At 60.5% G+C, this 14,038-nt stretch overlaps 2 protein-coding genes across 2 annotated transcripts in view; both read right to left on the bottom strand.

The window, feature by feature from the left end:
- Positions 1-14,038, bottom strand: part of SLC12A5 (solute carrier family 12 member 5) — a 93,918-nt gene that overhangs the window by 28,506 nt on the left and 51,374 nt on the right. The gene's annotated exons all lie outside the window — the stretch shown is intronic.
- On the bottom strand, positions 8,005-12,937 carry CD40 (CD40 molecule). Its single transcript, XM_069871646.1, has 9 exons — positions 12,849-12,937; positions 11,179-11,260; positions 10,825-10,950; positions 10,570-10,713; positions 10,267-10,366; positions 9,119-9,180; positions 8,759-8,857; positions 8,588-8,613; positions 8,005-8,266 (listed from the first exon to the last, which is right to left on the bottom strand). Exons 1-9 carry the CDS (start codon positions 12,894-12,896, stop codon positions 8,123-8,125), a joined length of 831 nt encoding a protein of 276 aa, XP_069727747.1. The 5' UTR covers positions 12,897-12,937; the 3' UTR covers positions 8,005-8,122.

Raw genomic sequence — 14,038 nt, 5'->3', positions numbered from 1 at the left:
GGGTGGCAGGACAGGGGCTAGAGATGGGTGTGTGCCACAGCATTTGCAGGAGTGAAGAGGTTCTTGGCAGGTGACAGTGTCTGGCCAGGCCATCAGAGCTCAGGGAAGACTCGGGCAGAGGCTACTGGTTCTCCCAGACAGTGGCACAAGAGCTGGAGATGAGCAAGGGATGCTCTTGCTGATGCTCAGCCCTTTCTGAGAGGACAGGGCTTTTCCAGGGCCAAGGAACCTTTCCCTCCCCTGTGCGTAGCTCAGAGGGTGTTTGCTGGGGGTAGAGAGGAGCCATCGGGTTTAACAGGCCCTGAATGGGGATGAGGACGTGGGTGGGCCCAGTGCCAGGCTGAACTGTACCCATGGGAGCTGGTCCTGCCAGCACCAGGGCAGCTGGGATGTGCCGCGTCTGCCTGGCACCTCAGCCCTGCAAAGTCGTGGCTTTCTCCACGCTGCTTTTGTGCTTACGGGAGAAATCTCTTCTGGTATTGTGGGATTTCACAGAGGTGAAGAATAAAGTCTCTGAGCTCCCTACAATTGCATCTTTTGAGCACTGCAACACTCTGATACACTGAAACACTATTAAGCACCTGGTACTGGGCTATATCTGCAACAGTGTCCCCTAAATAAATCCCTTCCCAGTGCTGAGCCGTGCTAATGGCCCATTGTGGAATGCCCAGCCACCACAGGATAAGATGAAGCTATTATTTTTTCCAGTCATCCCAGGAAAAACCTGCCTCTCCAGCACCTTTTCTTGTAGGGTGAGACTGAAAGCAGGAGGCTGCAAATCCCAGTGCCATGTGCTTGCCTGGCTGTGCCCTCTGCCCTCTCTGCAGGGGATGCAGGGAATGCTGGTTGCTTGGTGCCCACCTTGTGGGGCTCCTCATGGGAAGCGTGCGCTGGCATTGAGCACTCTGTGGTGGGGCAGGGTGGTCCCTGGGCTGGGGAGCAGCATCAGCTCCTCCATCAGGGATGCCCGACCTCCTCGGGCTGTTGTGGATCCACAGGATCCATTGGCCTGCCCCATCATGACCCTGTGCAATCATCACCTGCTCTGCTGGGGCCACCAAGCTCTTCTCCATGCCCCCATCTGCAGCCTAAGCTGCCAGGAGCTTCTCAGTCTGGCAGCTGCTGTGCCCTACGCGGGCTGGCATGTGCCTGGTCCTGGCTCTTTGCACACGCGTGTGCAAGGTGCTGCCTCCAGCCCATGCCCTGGCCTGGCTGCTCTCCGGCGCCCACGCGCTTGTCTCTGCCTGCTGCGATCTTGCGCGTAAGTGGCCTCCCTGGGAGACTCGCTCTATTTTTTTTCTTTAACCTTGAAATGCAATTTCCTCCCCAAAATACCCTTTTTTCCTGTAAACAACATCTCTTTAGTGAGATTACAGCAAAAATCCCTGAGCCACCAGGTCTGGGGTGCTTTATCACCCGGTGAGCCCCATCCGTCACGGCCGCGCGTGTGTTCCTGCGCCCCGCCCTCACTGCCGGGTGATGGTCTTTTCATCATTTTTACAGATTTATTTTACAATAATTTAATTTCATCCTCAGCCCCGGGAAGACAAATTGGCCCCTGATGTGACTGGGGATTCGGAGCCAGTCTCATAAATTTGCTGCCTCTACACAAAGCTCTTTCTGGAGTCCCCACCACAGCCGTGAGCAAGAGTCTTTAAACAACAGGGAGCAAGCTGTAAATCTGGTGTGGCAGAGGAAGGATGCTGCTGGTGCTGCTGCTTCTCCCTGGGCTGGACTTGGTGGTGCTGGGTGGCTGGCAGGGCTGGGGCAAGGGCATGGAACAGGCTGCCCAGGGAGGGGGTTGAGTCACCTTCCCTGGAGGGGTTTAAGGGACGGGTGGACGAAGCGCTGAGGGACATGGTTTCGTGATTGATAGGAATGGTTGGACTCGATGATCCAGTGGGTCTCTTCCAACCTGGTGATTCTATGATTCTATGGGTCTCGGCAGGCTGTCTAGGCAGGTCTCCTGTGGGACTGGAAGCTGCTGGTGGATCCATGGGAGCGGGCAGCGCCCATGTGCTGGGGCGCTCTCTGCATGTCAGGATGCTCGGGCATCTGCTGCTGGGGGCGACCAGTGCCCAGTACCCACCTCCATAGGCACGTTCCTGGCTCCCCTGGCACAGCAGGGGTGGTGCTGTGCTGGGCATGGGCTTCAGGCGGTGCTGCCAGCCCTGCTGCAGAGCTGTGCCTGCTCCTGCTACATCTGCACTCATGGCGTGTGGGACTCGTGGTGCTTTTGCTGTGAAAGGCTTGCCAATGTAATTAAACCCGAGTGACTCCCCTGCCCCCAGGCACAGCCCCTCATTTCCCTTTGATTTATTATGTCTTCTTAATTTATTTAAATGAGTCTTGGTGTTTGCATAGGCTGGGAGGGTGCTGGCTGGAGCTCTAATTGCTGGAGCGAGGGAAAGGCAGCAGGAACCCTGCAGCTTGGGCCAGGCACATATCCACCCTGAGCACCCACTGGGCTCCACTGCCTCCTGGCATGACTGGACTAGAGAGCCTGAGCTGCAGGAAGGGCATGAGAGATGCCTTCAGAGCAAAGTTCCCTGTGCTGGAGGGGCTGGTTTGGTTCTCAGTGATTTGCTGGTGTCTGGGGTTCTGCCTCAGTGGGGCTGCAACAGGAAAGGTTGAGCAGCTTTTGCAACCAGTTTAGGGGCTTCTCCCTGGGGCACCACAGGGCAGGGGGACAGTAGAGGCTTGGAGGACCCCTTCTCATCCCCATTTCCAGAGTGTGCAGGGAGTAGGGTCCAGCTGGACCTCATGCTGGGGGAGGTGTGTAGGGCCCGGAGAGAGCCTATGGCACCACTCCAAGGGGTCCATCTGTGCTGGAGGTGGTTCCTCTCCTCCCTGCAGAGCCTCTCGCTCCCTGCATGGTTCCTCCTGCCTCCCTGTGTCCCTGTCCCCCTGGTTTCTGAAGGAGCGCAGGCTGAGTGGGCAGCGTGCCTCCTGCCCGTGCGCCTGTGCCCTCCCGTGCCCTGCTGGGCTCTGTGCTGCTGGCCTCACCATCCCCAGCCAGTGTTTGCACAGCTGATTGTTCCCAGCTCCGTGAACTGCTTTGCACTTGTCCCTGTTGAATTTCATCCTATTTTTTCCAGTCCATTTCTCCAATTTGTCAAGATCATTTTGAATTCTAATCTTGTCTTCCAAGATACTTGTAGTCCCTCCCAGCTTTGTGTCATCTGCAAATTTAATAAGTGCTTTCTCTATTCCACCATCCAGGTCCTTAATGAAAACATAGAGCAAATCAGAACGAGGGTGAGCCCGGGGCCATCCGAGCAGCCTGACATTCGCAAATGCTTTTGCTGCCCAGCTGTGATGGGGATGGTGCCAGAGCTTTGCCACGTCAGCTGTACCCCACTGCGTCTCCCACATCATGTGGGACTTCTCTGTTTCGCTGCCCCAGAGCAGTGCTGGGATCACGATGTGCTGTCAGTGCTGCAGTCCCCAGTCTTGGCCGAAGGATGCAGGTGCTGGAGTTGAGGTGAAACTGGGAGGGGGCAGAATTCTGTCTTCAGGAGGGCTCCACACCTGAGTGCCCCCCAGGTCCCCAGCCATCTCTTCTTTAATTGATTGTTGAAAGCAATTTGCAAAACACAAACTGCTGCCTGTGCCAAGCTCTGCGTGTCTGGACAGAGTTTAATTTCACAGTAAAATTTCAAATGCAACGAATGGCTTTTCCCAGCACCAGTCCATGCCCAAGCCAAGAGCTTTGAAAGCTGCATGGGCTGGGCTGAACAGCCTAGAAATAGCTGCTGCCCTGCCCTGCCCAGGCCGGCTTTCACCATAGCCAGGACAGCCCTGCCAGTGCTTATCTGCCTGATGCTGCCAGGGTCAGCTTGGCGGTGTGGGACCCGTCACATCCGCAGCCTGGTCTGTGGGGAGCTGCAAGTACTGGCTCACCATGCAGTAAGCTGGATGCAGACCTTGCTGCAGACACCCCATGCGATGCTGCCTCTTCGTGTGGCTACTGGGGAGTGTCCCAGCAGGCCTGGCCACCGCTGTGATGGCAGGGACTCAGCTGAGAGTTGGTGCTCCTGCATTGGCTCATCTCGTGCCTGAGTTCTAATTTCATGGTCAGGGTCTAGGAGGCTTGTACACACAGATGCATTAGTTCTGCATTTAGTGATACTTGAATAATTGGTGTCACATCAATTAGATCGGTTCTTGGATACTGTGGTGATAAATGCTGTGCAAAAGCCTCTGGGCTGCAAGATGTGAGGAATCCCAATGGCAAGCAAGGCTGGTAGGGATGTCAAGTGTTGAGAAAGTGACAGGGGTACATGGTGCATTCATCCTTTGCAAGGGAGCAGCGAAGCCTGGAGCTCTCAATGTGGCCAATGCCTGGTGTTGCTGTGCTGGGGGATGCTGCCCTGGCAGTGCCGTACAAGGTGCTGCTCAGGGAGGTGCTGCCAACATCACAAACCTCTCAGCTCCTCTATGCCCCAGTTGTCTCATCACAGTGCTCCTCTGTGTCCAGTCACTTGCTGGGTACCTAGTTCAGCATTGTCTGCTACTTCCCTCATCCCTTTGAGCCGCTGTTGCCGCCCATGGCACAGGTTTGTACGCGTGGTGGATTTCCTGGCACAGCGCTGTCTGCCCTGACAGCTGATGGGGAAGGGGCTCAGGTGGGTCTGGGGCAGCACAGAGAACCCCATGGCTCATGTCCCTGCAATACAGATCAGCACCGTCAGTCCCATCCCCCTGTGGGCTGTTGGCAGAGGTAATTTGCAGATGACAAATATCCCTGACAGTAAATGGTTTTCCCACCCTCATCTTTCTACAAACAGATAAGGTGGCAGTGTTGTGGCAATACCACTGCTAGAGGGAGACAAGCTCTTTGGCAGTCTTAGAAGTCTATAGTGTCCCCACAATTAAACAAAAAGAAAGCAAATAAACACAGAAGGGAGCTGCACAACTGCTTTTGTTATGATAGTGATGTGATCTGTCCCTCACACCCACACATGCGTATCTCCAGTGCATGGGACTTGCTGCTGGCAACAATCAAAACCCCATCTCGTAGGAGGCAAGGCAGACTTGGAAGTTTTCCCTCTTCTTGCTGACTTGGTGATGGGCTGTTTTCCCCTACAGTGACCCAACTGCACAGCTCCCCCAGCACCTTCTCACCCCTTGCCGAGCTGGAGAGCCACAGCACCCAGAGTGCCACAGGGTCCTGGGTGCCTGCACAGCAGCGTGGTCCCTCCTTGGCACACCTTGCGGCTGCTGCGTCTCTGATCCTGGTAGCAGCAAGATGTGGAGACTGCGTGGTCTTTGTCCCAGTAGAGCAGCCCCAAGGGTGCTGGGTGCCTTGTGGGGAGCAGGGGTCCCAGCATTGCTTGCAGGGAATGTGAAACTGGCTGGGTCCTCCCCAGGTCACGCAGCTCCCAGGGTGCAGGTGCTCCCCACTGCCAGGAAGGGTGCAGAGCCGAGCCTGTTGGCTTTCCCTGCCCTACATGGCCAGGACCTCCCATCCCACACCACTGCTGAGGACAAAAATGGGTGTATTTGGAAGTAACCATGTTTGGGACCCGGGATTAAATGATGTGGCAGGAAAGAGCAATGGATGTCACCACTAATGAGCGCATTTTTCCAGCCTGTGGAGTGGAGATGCCAATGAGTGAGAAACACTGACTCCAGCACGGGAAGGGGTCAGGAAGCACTGTGCTCTCCTGTTCAGTGAGTGCCTGGAGAGGGTTCTGAGTACTGTGGGAGCCTGCAGAGGGCCTGGGGGCCTGGCAGAACAGGACCACCCAAAGGGGAGGGCAGGAGAGCTGCAGGCACAAGGCTCAGGGTGCCTCAGTGTCCCTGAGTGAGCTGCCATTTGTGTGGTACTGGGGCCCTTGACCAGCCCCAGCCTCCCTGTGTCTCATGGTGCTTGCCTGGCATCACCTGGCCCCACAGCTCCTCCTTACGTGCGGGAGTGGGGCACATCCTTGCCAAACACTCAGCCTTGTCTCCGTAGGATCTCCATCCAGGGACGGCACTAGGACGAGCTCTCCATCTGCGGGCAGCATCCGAAGCAGCAACGGGGAGCCCTTAACTGGACTGGAGAGTGGGATGATTTTTCATTGCTTCCTCATAACAAGAGGACAGGAGTAAGTGACTGGTACAGTTCGTTCACTTGGTAAAGATTTATACAATCACTTCATCCAGTAATTGGTATTCTGGGGAGAGAAGGAGCTGCAGCTCCAGCATCCGCCTCTATTTGTTTTCTCTCTGTCTTTCCCTCTTTCTTTCCCCTTTTCAGAATGAGTAATTCTGTCCCTCACAATCCCATTTAAACAGCGTTTGCGGAGTGAATAATTAGTTACATTCAATTAGGTTTCACGCGCTCTCCCTTCTCACTTTGGGGGACAGACGTGCTAATGAGAAGGCACATGTCTGACATGTGGGAGCAGGCACTGAACGCGTGTGAGCCAGCAGGGAGAGGTCAGCACCAGGAGAGGTGGGGAGCCAGAGGGCCAGCCCGCTGCCGTGGGAGACAGTCCTTTGGTGACCGTGTGGGGCCACAGGCTCCATGTCTGTACCCACGTAATGCAAGCCCTATTCAGCAGGAACGAGGGGCATGTCTGTCCCCAGGGCTGTGTGGTCACTGGGCTGGTGCCGAGGGGATGCTGCCCAGCCCTGGGACTGCCCTGCTGGCACTGCCGGGAGCCCCGAGCCCTGAGTGGGAGAGCTGCTGACATGCTTTTATCTCCCTTATTAAAGCTAACATTAGGTTTTAAGAGGAGCCTTAAATAATCTGCCACTGCTTTTACAGTAAAAGTCATTCTGTGTTGCAACTCTGGGATTTACAACCTTCCATACGCCGCGCTGTGTGCGCTCAGGTGGGTCACGGGCTGCAGCCAATTCTGTGCCTGGAGCCCGTGCAGGGCTGGGTGCTGCTGCAGCCCAGCCGCATGCCAGTGAGTCAGGGCTGTTTCTGATCCAAGCCAAGATGCCATTGGCCTTCTTGGCCACCTGGGCCACTGCTGGCTCATGTTCAGTTGCTGTCAACCAACACCCCCAGGTCCTTCTCCTCCTGGCAGCTTTCTAGACAGACTTCTCCTAGTCCGTAGCTGCTCAGGGTTGTTGTGCCCCAAGTGCAGGACCCGGCATTTGGCCTTGTTAAACCTCATCCCATTGGTCTCAACCCAGCGGTCCAGCCTGTTCAGATCCCTCTGGAGCCTCCCGACCCTCCAGCAGATCCACGCTTCCACCCAGCTTAGTGTCATCCACAAACTTGCTCAGGGTGCACTCAGTGCCTTCCTCCAGGTCATTGATAAAGACATTGAACAGGGCTGGACCCAGCACTGAGCCCTGAGGACACCAGTTGTCCCTGGCCTCCAGCTGGAGTTAACTCCATCTCCCACCACTCTCTGGGCCCTTCAGCCAACCAGTTTCCCCCCCAGGAGAGTGTGCGCCTGGCCAGGCCAGAGGTGACAGTTTCCGAAGCAGAATGCTGTGAGAAACCGTGTCAAAGGCTTTATTGAAGTCTAGGAAGATCCATCCACAGCCTTTCCCTCACCCAGTAGCCGAGTCACTTTGTCATAGAAGGTCAGGGCACGAGCAATTGGGCTGCAGCCGCTGTGCGCTCCGTGCAGGCCGCGCTCAGTGGGCAGGAGCCCTCCCAGCGCCGGCGGGGGGCGGTGGGAGCTCGGGGGAGCGCCGGGAGGCTCTGGGGCCGCGCTCGGTGTCGGGTCTCCTCCCTTCCCGGCGCTGGTGGGAGCACCCGGACCCCGGGAGCGCCTCCCGGGAGCGCCCGCGGAGCCCCGGGGCCTGCAGGCCGCGCTGCTCACGCACCTCGGAGAACAAGGAAGTTTAATCGCAGCCTCGCGCAGCGCCGGCGAGGAGAAGGGCCGAGCCGCGGGGCCGGGGGCCGGGGGACCGGGATGGAGGGGGCGAAGCCGGGGAGCCGGTCAGCCCCGCGCCGGTCCCACAGCGCCACCTCCCGGCGCCGCGCGGGCTCCGTCACCGGCCCCTCCGGGCCCCCCCCGCGGCCCCGGCCCCGCTCGGAGCCCGCAGCCGAGCTCTGCCCCGCGGGGCCGGTCCCGGGGCGCTGCCGTTCCCCCGGGAGCGGGGCCACACGCGAGGTTTCCTCCCCGGGGCTGGCCCCGGTCCGTGCTCCTGTTGCAGGCCGCCCTCACTGCTTCTCCTGCTCCGAGATGCGGCTCTCCTTGCCGTCCTCCTGGGCCACGGGCTGGTGTGCGAGCAGGGTCTCCTGCACGGGGAAGACTTCCCCCTGCTCCATGGGCTCCAGGTTCTCTTCAGGCTTCCCAGCCCCGACCTGCACAGGGGCAGGGGTCAGGCAGCGACATCCCCTACCTCTGCGGCCACGTCTTTCCCCAGGCTCCTGCTAGATGCCCCTGCAGGGCAGGGTGTCATCCTGGTGTCACCCTGTGTGGGGCCCTCCTGTCTCAGCATTTGTCAGCAGCATCCCAGGGGTGCCCCAGCCCTTGTCCTGACCCAGCTGGTCAGGTCTAGGACAGCCCCCACCCCTCCTGCCCCACAGAGCCTCAGCCCCCCTTGCTCTGCTGCTGGCATGTCCCCATCTGTGCCCGGGAGGGACCCCAGCCCAGTGTTGGAAGAGGGCTCTGGGCAGACTCACCTGCTTCAGCACCTGTCGCTTGGGATCTGGATGGAAAGAGGGACAGAGAAGACAACGGTAAGGGGGGACCTCTTCCTGAGCTGCCCTGCAGCGAGCTCGCAGGGATCAGAGCCAGAGCTGGCACTGCTGCCATCTGGCCAAGGCTTCACTTCCCGTGTCCCAGCCCCTTACCTGTGCGGACCAGGTAGTAGATGCAGATACCCAGGAGGCATGTGATGACCGCGGCTGTAATGGGGATCAGCACCGACAGTGAGGAACGCCTGTTTGACTCTGCCGAGGGAGACGAGGTCAGTGAGGCACCTGCAAGACACTCCCAATGAGACACCAAGTGCCCCAAACTGCTTCTGCTCCAGGCCCCAGTCCTTTGGGGTTCCGTCACGAGGACAGTGAGGAGCAGGAAGGCATCGTGCCAGCAGTACTGTCAGACTTTCCCCTTCCCCAAAACCACATGCAGACCAGGCCAGCTCCTCTGAGCTGGAGCACCAGGAGATGTCTGCCTGCAGAACCCAGCCCAGGGCACCAGGCACTCACCACAGATCACATCCGAGGTGTTTGTCCCTTTCACCTTCACCACCAGCCCCTTCTCCTCACAGCTGCAGGGAAGAACAAGACCACATAACCACAACAGCAGCGGAGTGCATGGAAAAATCCTGCAGAGGAAAGGCTGCGCAGCCAGTAGAGCTGCGTGAGAAAGCATCCTGTGCTGACCCTTCTGGGCTCTGGAGGGGCAAGAGGCCCCCAGAGCCTGTTCTTCCTGATGGGACACCAGGTGAAGAGCAGGGCCCCACCCCACAGTCCTGGTCTGGAGCTGCTGAAACTGATGAAGATGGGGCCAAGGCACAGGAGGGACCAGATATTTGAGACCTGCGTGGTCAGGGAGGCCCTGGGGCTCAGGAACCGCTGCTATTGCAAGTGCAAGTGCTGTTGCCAAGGGAAGTTGTGGATGTCCCATCCCTGGAGGTGTTTAAGGCCAGGTTGGATGGGGCCTTGGGTAACCTGATCTAGTGGGATGTCCTTGCCCATGGCAGGGGGGTTGGAACTAGACGATCTTTAAGGTCCCTTCCAACCCTAACTATTCTATGATTCTATTGCAGGACTGTTGACCACTGAGAGATGACTTGACCACAGACTGCAAGTGGCTCCATGGGAAGATAATTTCTGGCATGGATAGAAACAAAGTGAAATCCAATGGCTGGCAGCTGAAGCGAGACTAATTCAGCCTGGAAATAAGGCTCACCAGGGAGTTTTCTACCAGGAGTGCAATTAACCCTTAAGCAGCTTTCTAAATACAGGGACAACCTGCCAGCCCATGGCATCCTCAAAGCCAGACTTGCCACAGAGAGGGCTGGTGCGTCAGCTGATGGCTACAGCCAAGGAGCATGCTAGGAGAGTGCCTGGACAGGCATGGGGGTTCCCGGAGCTCATCATCCCTTGCTTCCCAGCATAGACAACAGTGTGGACATCCCTGCCACGGCGAGCACTCTGTGCACACGCTGAGGGACGGTCACAAGCACCTGGACGTCTGTCTCAAGCTCAGCCACACTGCCCTGCACCTCACCAGCCTCAGCGGCGCTCCTGGTCCCCAGGGTCCCTAAGGATGTTGCCAGCAGAGGACATGCTAACAGGGACTGGGCACAGCTGTGGATGGGTGAAAGGTGCGGCCAGCGCCCAGACAATACCTTGTCCAGGGATGGCACGGCTCAGTTTTAGAAGAGACGTTGGAGAAAGTGCCTTCTGCACAGGGCTCGCAGGGGGACGATATCCGGGCCACAGCCTTGGCTGGAGACAAGCAGAGGTTGCAGGAAGGTCAGTGGGGGTCAGCAAACGGCCCTCCCCATGGCAAACCTGCCAGATCTGGTGTCAGCTCTCCCAGAGCCCTGCTATGGGGACCACGCTGGGGGCGTCCCCCTTCTCTAGAGGACCTGAGGTCAATCCTGCCAGGCCATCGCTCCGGCTGCAAGGGAGGAGCTGCCCAGACTCACCTGCAACAAAGCCAAAACCATGCTGGCAGGGCTGGTTCTCCACGCAGGTCTGGCAGCTGGTGTCAGAGCAGTGCATGCCGGCCCGGCACTGGCACACTGTGTTGTGTGTTGCGTTGCCTTGTGTCTTCACGATGAGGCCGGTGTCTGGGCAAAGGGAGCACACAGACAAGGTGAGACACAGGGCGGATGAGCCTAGGGGAACACCGGCCCCTGCAGCCTCCACAGGCCAGGCCAGTGGGCACAGGGAGCACTTACTGTCATCACAGACGTGGTGGGGAGCACAGTCGCTCTCCCTGGTCCAGCTTGGCTGATAGTGTCCGCTCTCACAGGGGGCACAGACAGAATCTTCTGTGACATTGCATTCTGAGACCAGCTTTTCCCCTGCAATAGAGGCTGGTGAGGAGGGGCTGAGGTGGCTTTCCCCCTCCCCAGCCAGCAGCCAGTCCCCAGTTGCTCTAGCACTGAGGTGACACAGGGAGATGAAGCTGCTAGCGCTGCTGGCAGTGGGGTTGGGTGGGCTCAGTCACAGCAAGCTGGGCTTGCTCCACTGTGGCTGGTCAGGGGCTCCTGGCAGAGCGGGACCCAGGAAAGGAGAAGGGGTCTCTGTACCTGGCTGACAGCGGTTGCAGCACCAGCCCTTGTGTTCATATTGCTTATCAAAGCATCTTACGGCATCACCAGGCTCCCAGAACTGGAGGAAACAAGACCTGTGAATTCATGCTGCTCCCCAGCACTGCATCGCCTCTGCAAGCACATGTGTGCTAACCTGTACGCTAACCCATGTCGTGAGGTGAGGGCTGCCTCACGCTGTGCTTCCCATGCCTGCACCAACCACAGACCGCAGCAGCGCCGCCTGCGCTGCTTGGTGCCAACCGTGTTCTCTTTGAAGTGGGGAGGCAGCGATGCCAGAAGGGTGACCCCACGTTTCCTCAGGTTTCCTACCAGATGGCAATCGTGCACCGCCCCAGGGAAGGGGACACAGGGTTAACCAGGACTGATGCACTGGCCCTCAGGGGCAGGAAAGCTCCAGGCAAGGATATCATCCACGAAAAGCCAGCTAAAAGCCAGCTAGGGCCCTTCCTTGCGGATGGGGAAGGGAGGAGAGGAGGCAGGAAATCAGATCTTGGACAGCCTTGGCGCAGGACACCCACAGCAGCACAGCATCTCATCCCCAGCAGCTCCTGGCACACCTGCCCACCCCAGGGAGCGGGACGGAGGCTCCAGCAGAGCCCTGGGGAGAGGCGACTGCAGGCTGCGGGCTGGTGGGTGAGGGAGCCATGGCCCAGCTGACCCCGCAGGACCCCTGGGGCAGTGATGGGGCACGGCCACATCTGACCTGGCAGAGGGAAACCGGACTGGGATTGGGCTCTGCCACTATGCACGGCTGACAGTGGTACAAGGGGAAATGAAACGGGTGCAGACAGGTTCACCCCGCAGCGCCTGGCACCCCGGGCTGCAGCCCCACCGACGGCTGCCGCTGACCTCAAATCCCGGGCTGCAGACCCCAAATCCCGGATTGCAGACCCCAAATCCCGGGCTGCAGACCCCACAGGCCCCGCTCCGTCGGGGAGGGAGCACGGAGGGGGTCGGGCTGAAGGGGCTGCAGGCAGGGGCTGCCCCGCCCGCTCCTTTCCCCGGGCCGGCTCCGCCGTGGCCTCTCGGGGGGCGGGACACACCGAGGGGACGGGCCCCTTCCCGGAAAGCAGGGCTGCGGTCGGGGTTCTGTCCCAAGAGAGGGACGGAGGGAGGGCGAAGCCCCTGTCCGCAGCCGCCCCGTGCCGAGGAGCCCCTGCCTGCCCGCAGCCCCAGTCCCTGCCCCAGCCCCAGCCCGACCCCCAGCCCTCAGCCCCACTCACGCCCAGCAGGGGCGTCCTGAGCAGCCACAGCCCCTGAACCATCCCGCTCCCCCTGCCCCGTCCCCGCTCCCCCTGCCCCGTCCCAGATCCCCCTGCCCCATCCCCGATCCCTCGGCCCCGTCCCAGATCCCCCTGACCCATCCCATCCCATCCCCCCTGCCCCATCCCGCTCCCCCTGCCCCAGCCCTGCTCCCCCTGTCCCATCCCGCTCCTCCATCTCACTCCCCCTGCCCCATCTCGCTCCCCCTATCCCCATCCCGCTCCTCCATCCCGCTCCCCCTGCCCCAGCCCCGCTCCCCCTGTCCCCATCCCTGCTCCCCCTGTCCCATCCTGCTCCTCCATCCCACTCCCCGTGCCCCATCCCGCTCCCTCTGCCCCAGCCCCGCTCCCCCCGCCCCGTCCCGCTCCCCCGGCCCCACTCACGCCCAGCAGGGCCCCTCCGAGCAGCCCCAGCAGCCCGAGCCCCTTCATGCCGCCTCCGCCGCCTCCGCCGCCGCCCGCCCTATAACGCCCGGCCCGAGCCCGCCCAGGAAAGGGGCGTCCGGGCCGCCCGCCCGGGGCTTCCCCGCAGCGCCTGGGGCCCGGGGGGGCGGGGAGCGGCTCCACGGCAGCCGCCGCGTCCCGGGAACGCCCCAGCCCCCGGGACCACCGGGACGCGACAAGCCGGCCCCCGGGACCCCCGGGACCCCCGCCCGGAGCACGGGTCTGTCCACGCCACCGGCCCTGGAGCAAAGCAGCCTTATTGCCGTCTCCCGGCGGCTCCGTGCGCCGTCTGAACTACAGATGGCCTAAAAGATGAGACCGGTGAGCCCTGAGGTCCCTTCCAACCCAGCATTCCATGATTTTCCGGGGTGAGGAGGTGCAGCCGGGCCGGAGCGGCTGTAGGAAAGCGTCCCCGCTGCCCCCACCGGCTGCTTCTCGAGGGAGAAGTGCGAGGTTTCACTTCATCTTCTCAGACAGCTCAGGGCTGGGTCCCGGAGAGCCCCCCTCGACCTCAGGCTCTGCAGGGACTCCCCGCAACTGCGTCACCCCAGGAGTGGGAAAGAGTGGAGGCCTGGAGCCGGCCGGTGGCTCTGCTTCGCTTCCCTCGAGCAGGCCCCAGGGAAGTTCCACGGGATTCTCCCCGTGCTCCCCTCTCCAGCGTGGCTGGGCACGGAGCGGTGGCTGCTCGGCATCGCTCTGAGCTCCGGCCTCCGGTGCCCGTGCCAGGCCATGAGCCGCCAGCCGGGCAAGTGGGGCTGAGCCGGTGACGGTAGCTGTGAGGCCGAGCAGCCGTGAGACCCGTGTGTTCCGGTTCCTCGGCCTGGTGCCACTTGGAATCATAGAATCACCAGGTTGGAAGAGACCCACCGGATCATCGAGTCCAACCATTCCCATCAATCACTAAACCATGTCCCTCAGCGCCTCGTCCACCCGTCCCTTAAACCCCTCCAGGGAAGGGGACTCAACCCGCTCCCTGGGCAGCCTGTTCCCGAGCCGCTGCGGTCCCTCTGTGCCCGGGGCCGCCGGGGAGCAGCCTGGGGCCGCCTGCTCCGGCCTCCCCGCCCGCGCCACTTCCCGGCACCGGCTGAGAGCGAGGGTCCCGGGGGATCTCGAGGGCGGCGGCAGAGGCA

This window comes from Phaenicophaeus curvirostris, chromosome 18 (genome assembly GCF_032191515.1).
Source record: "Phaenicophaeus curvirostris isolate KB17595 chromosome 18, BPBGC_Pcur_1.0, whole genome shotgun sequence".
NCBI lineage: Eukaryota > Metazoa > Chordata > Aves > Cuculiformes > Cuculidae > Phaenicophaeus > Phaenicophaeus curvirostris.
The sequence above is the reverse complement of the archived record's forward strand: the minus strand, read 5'-3'. Positions and strand labels throughout refer to the sequence as shown.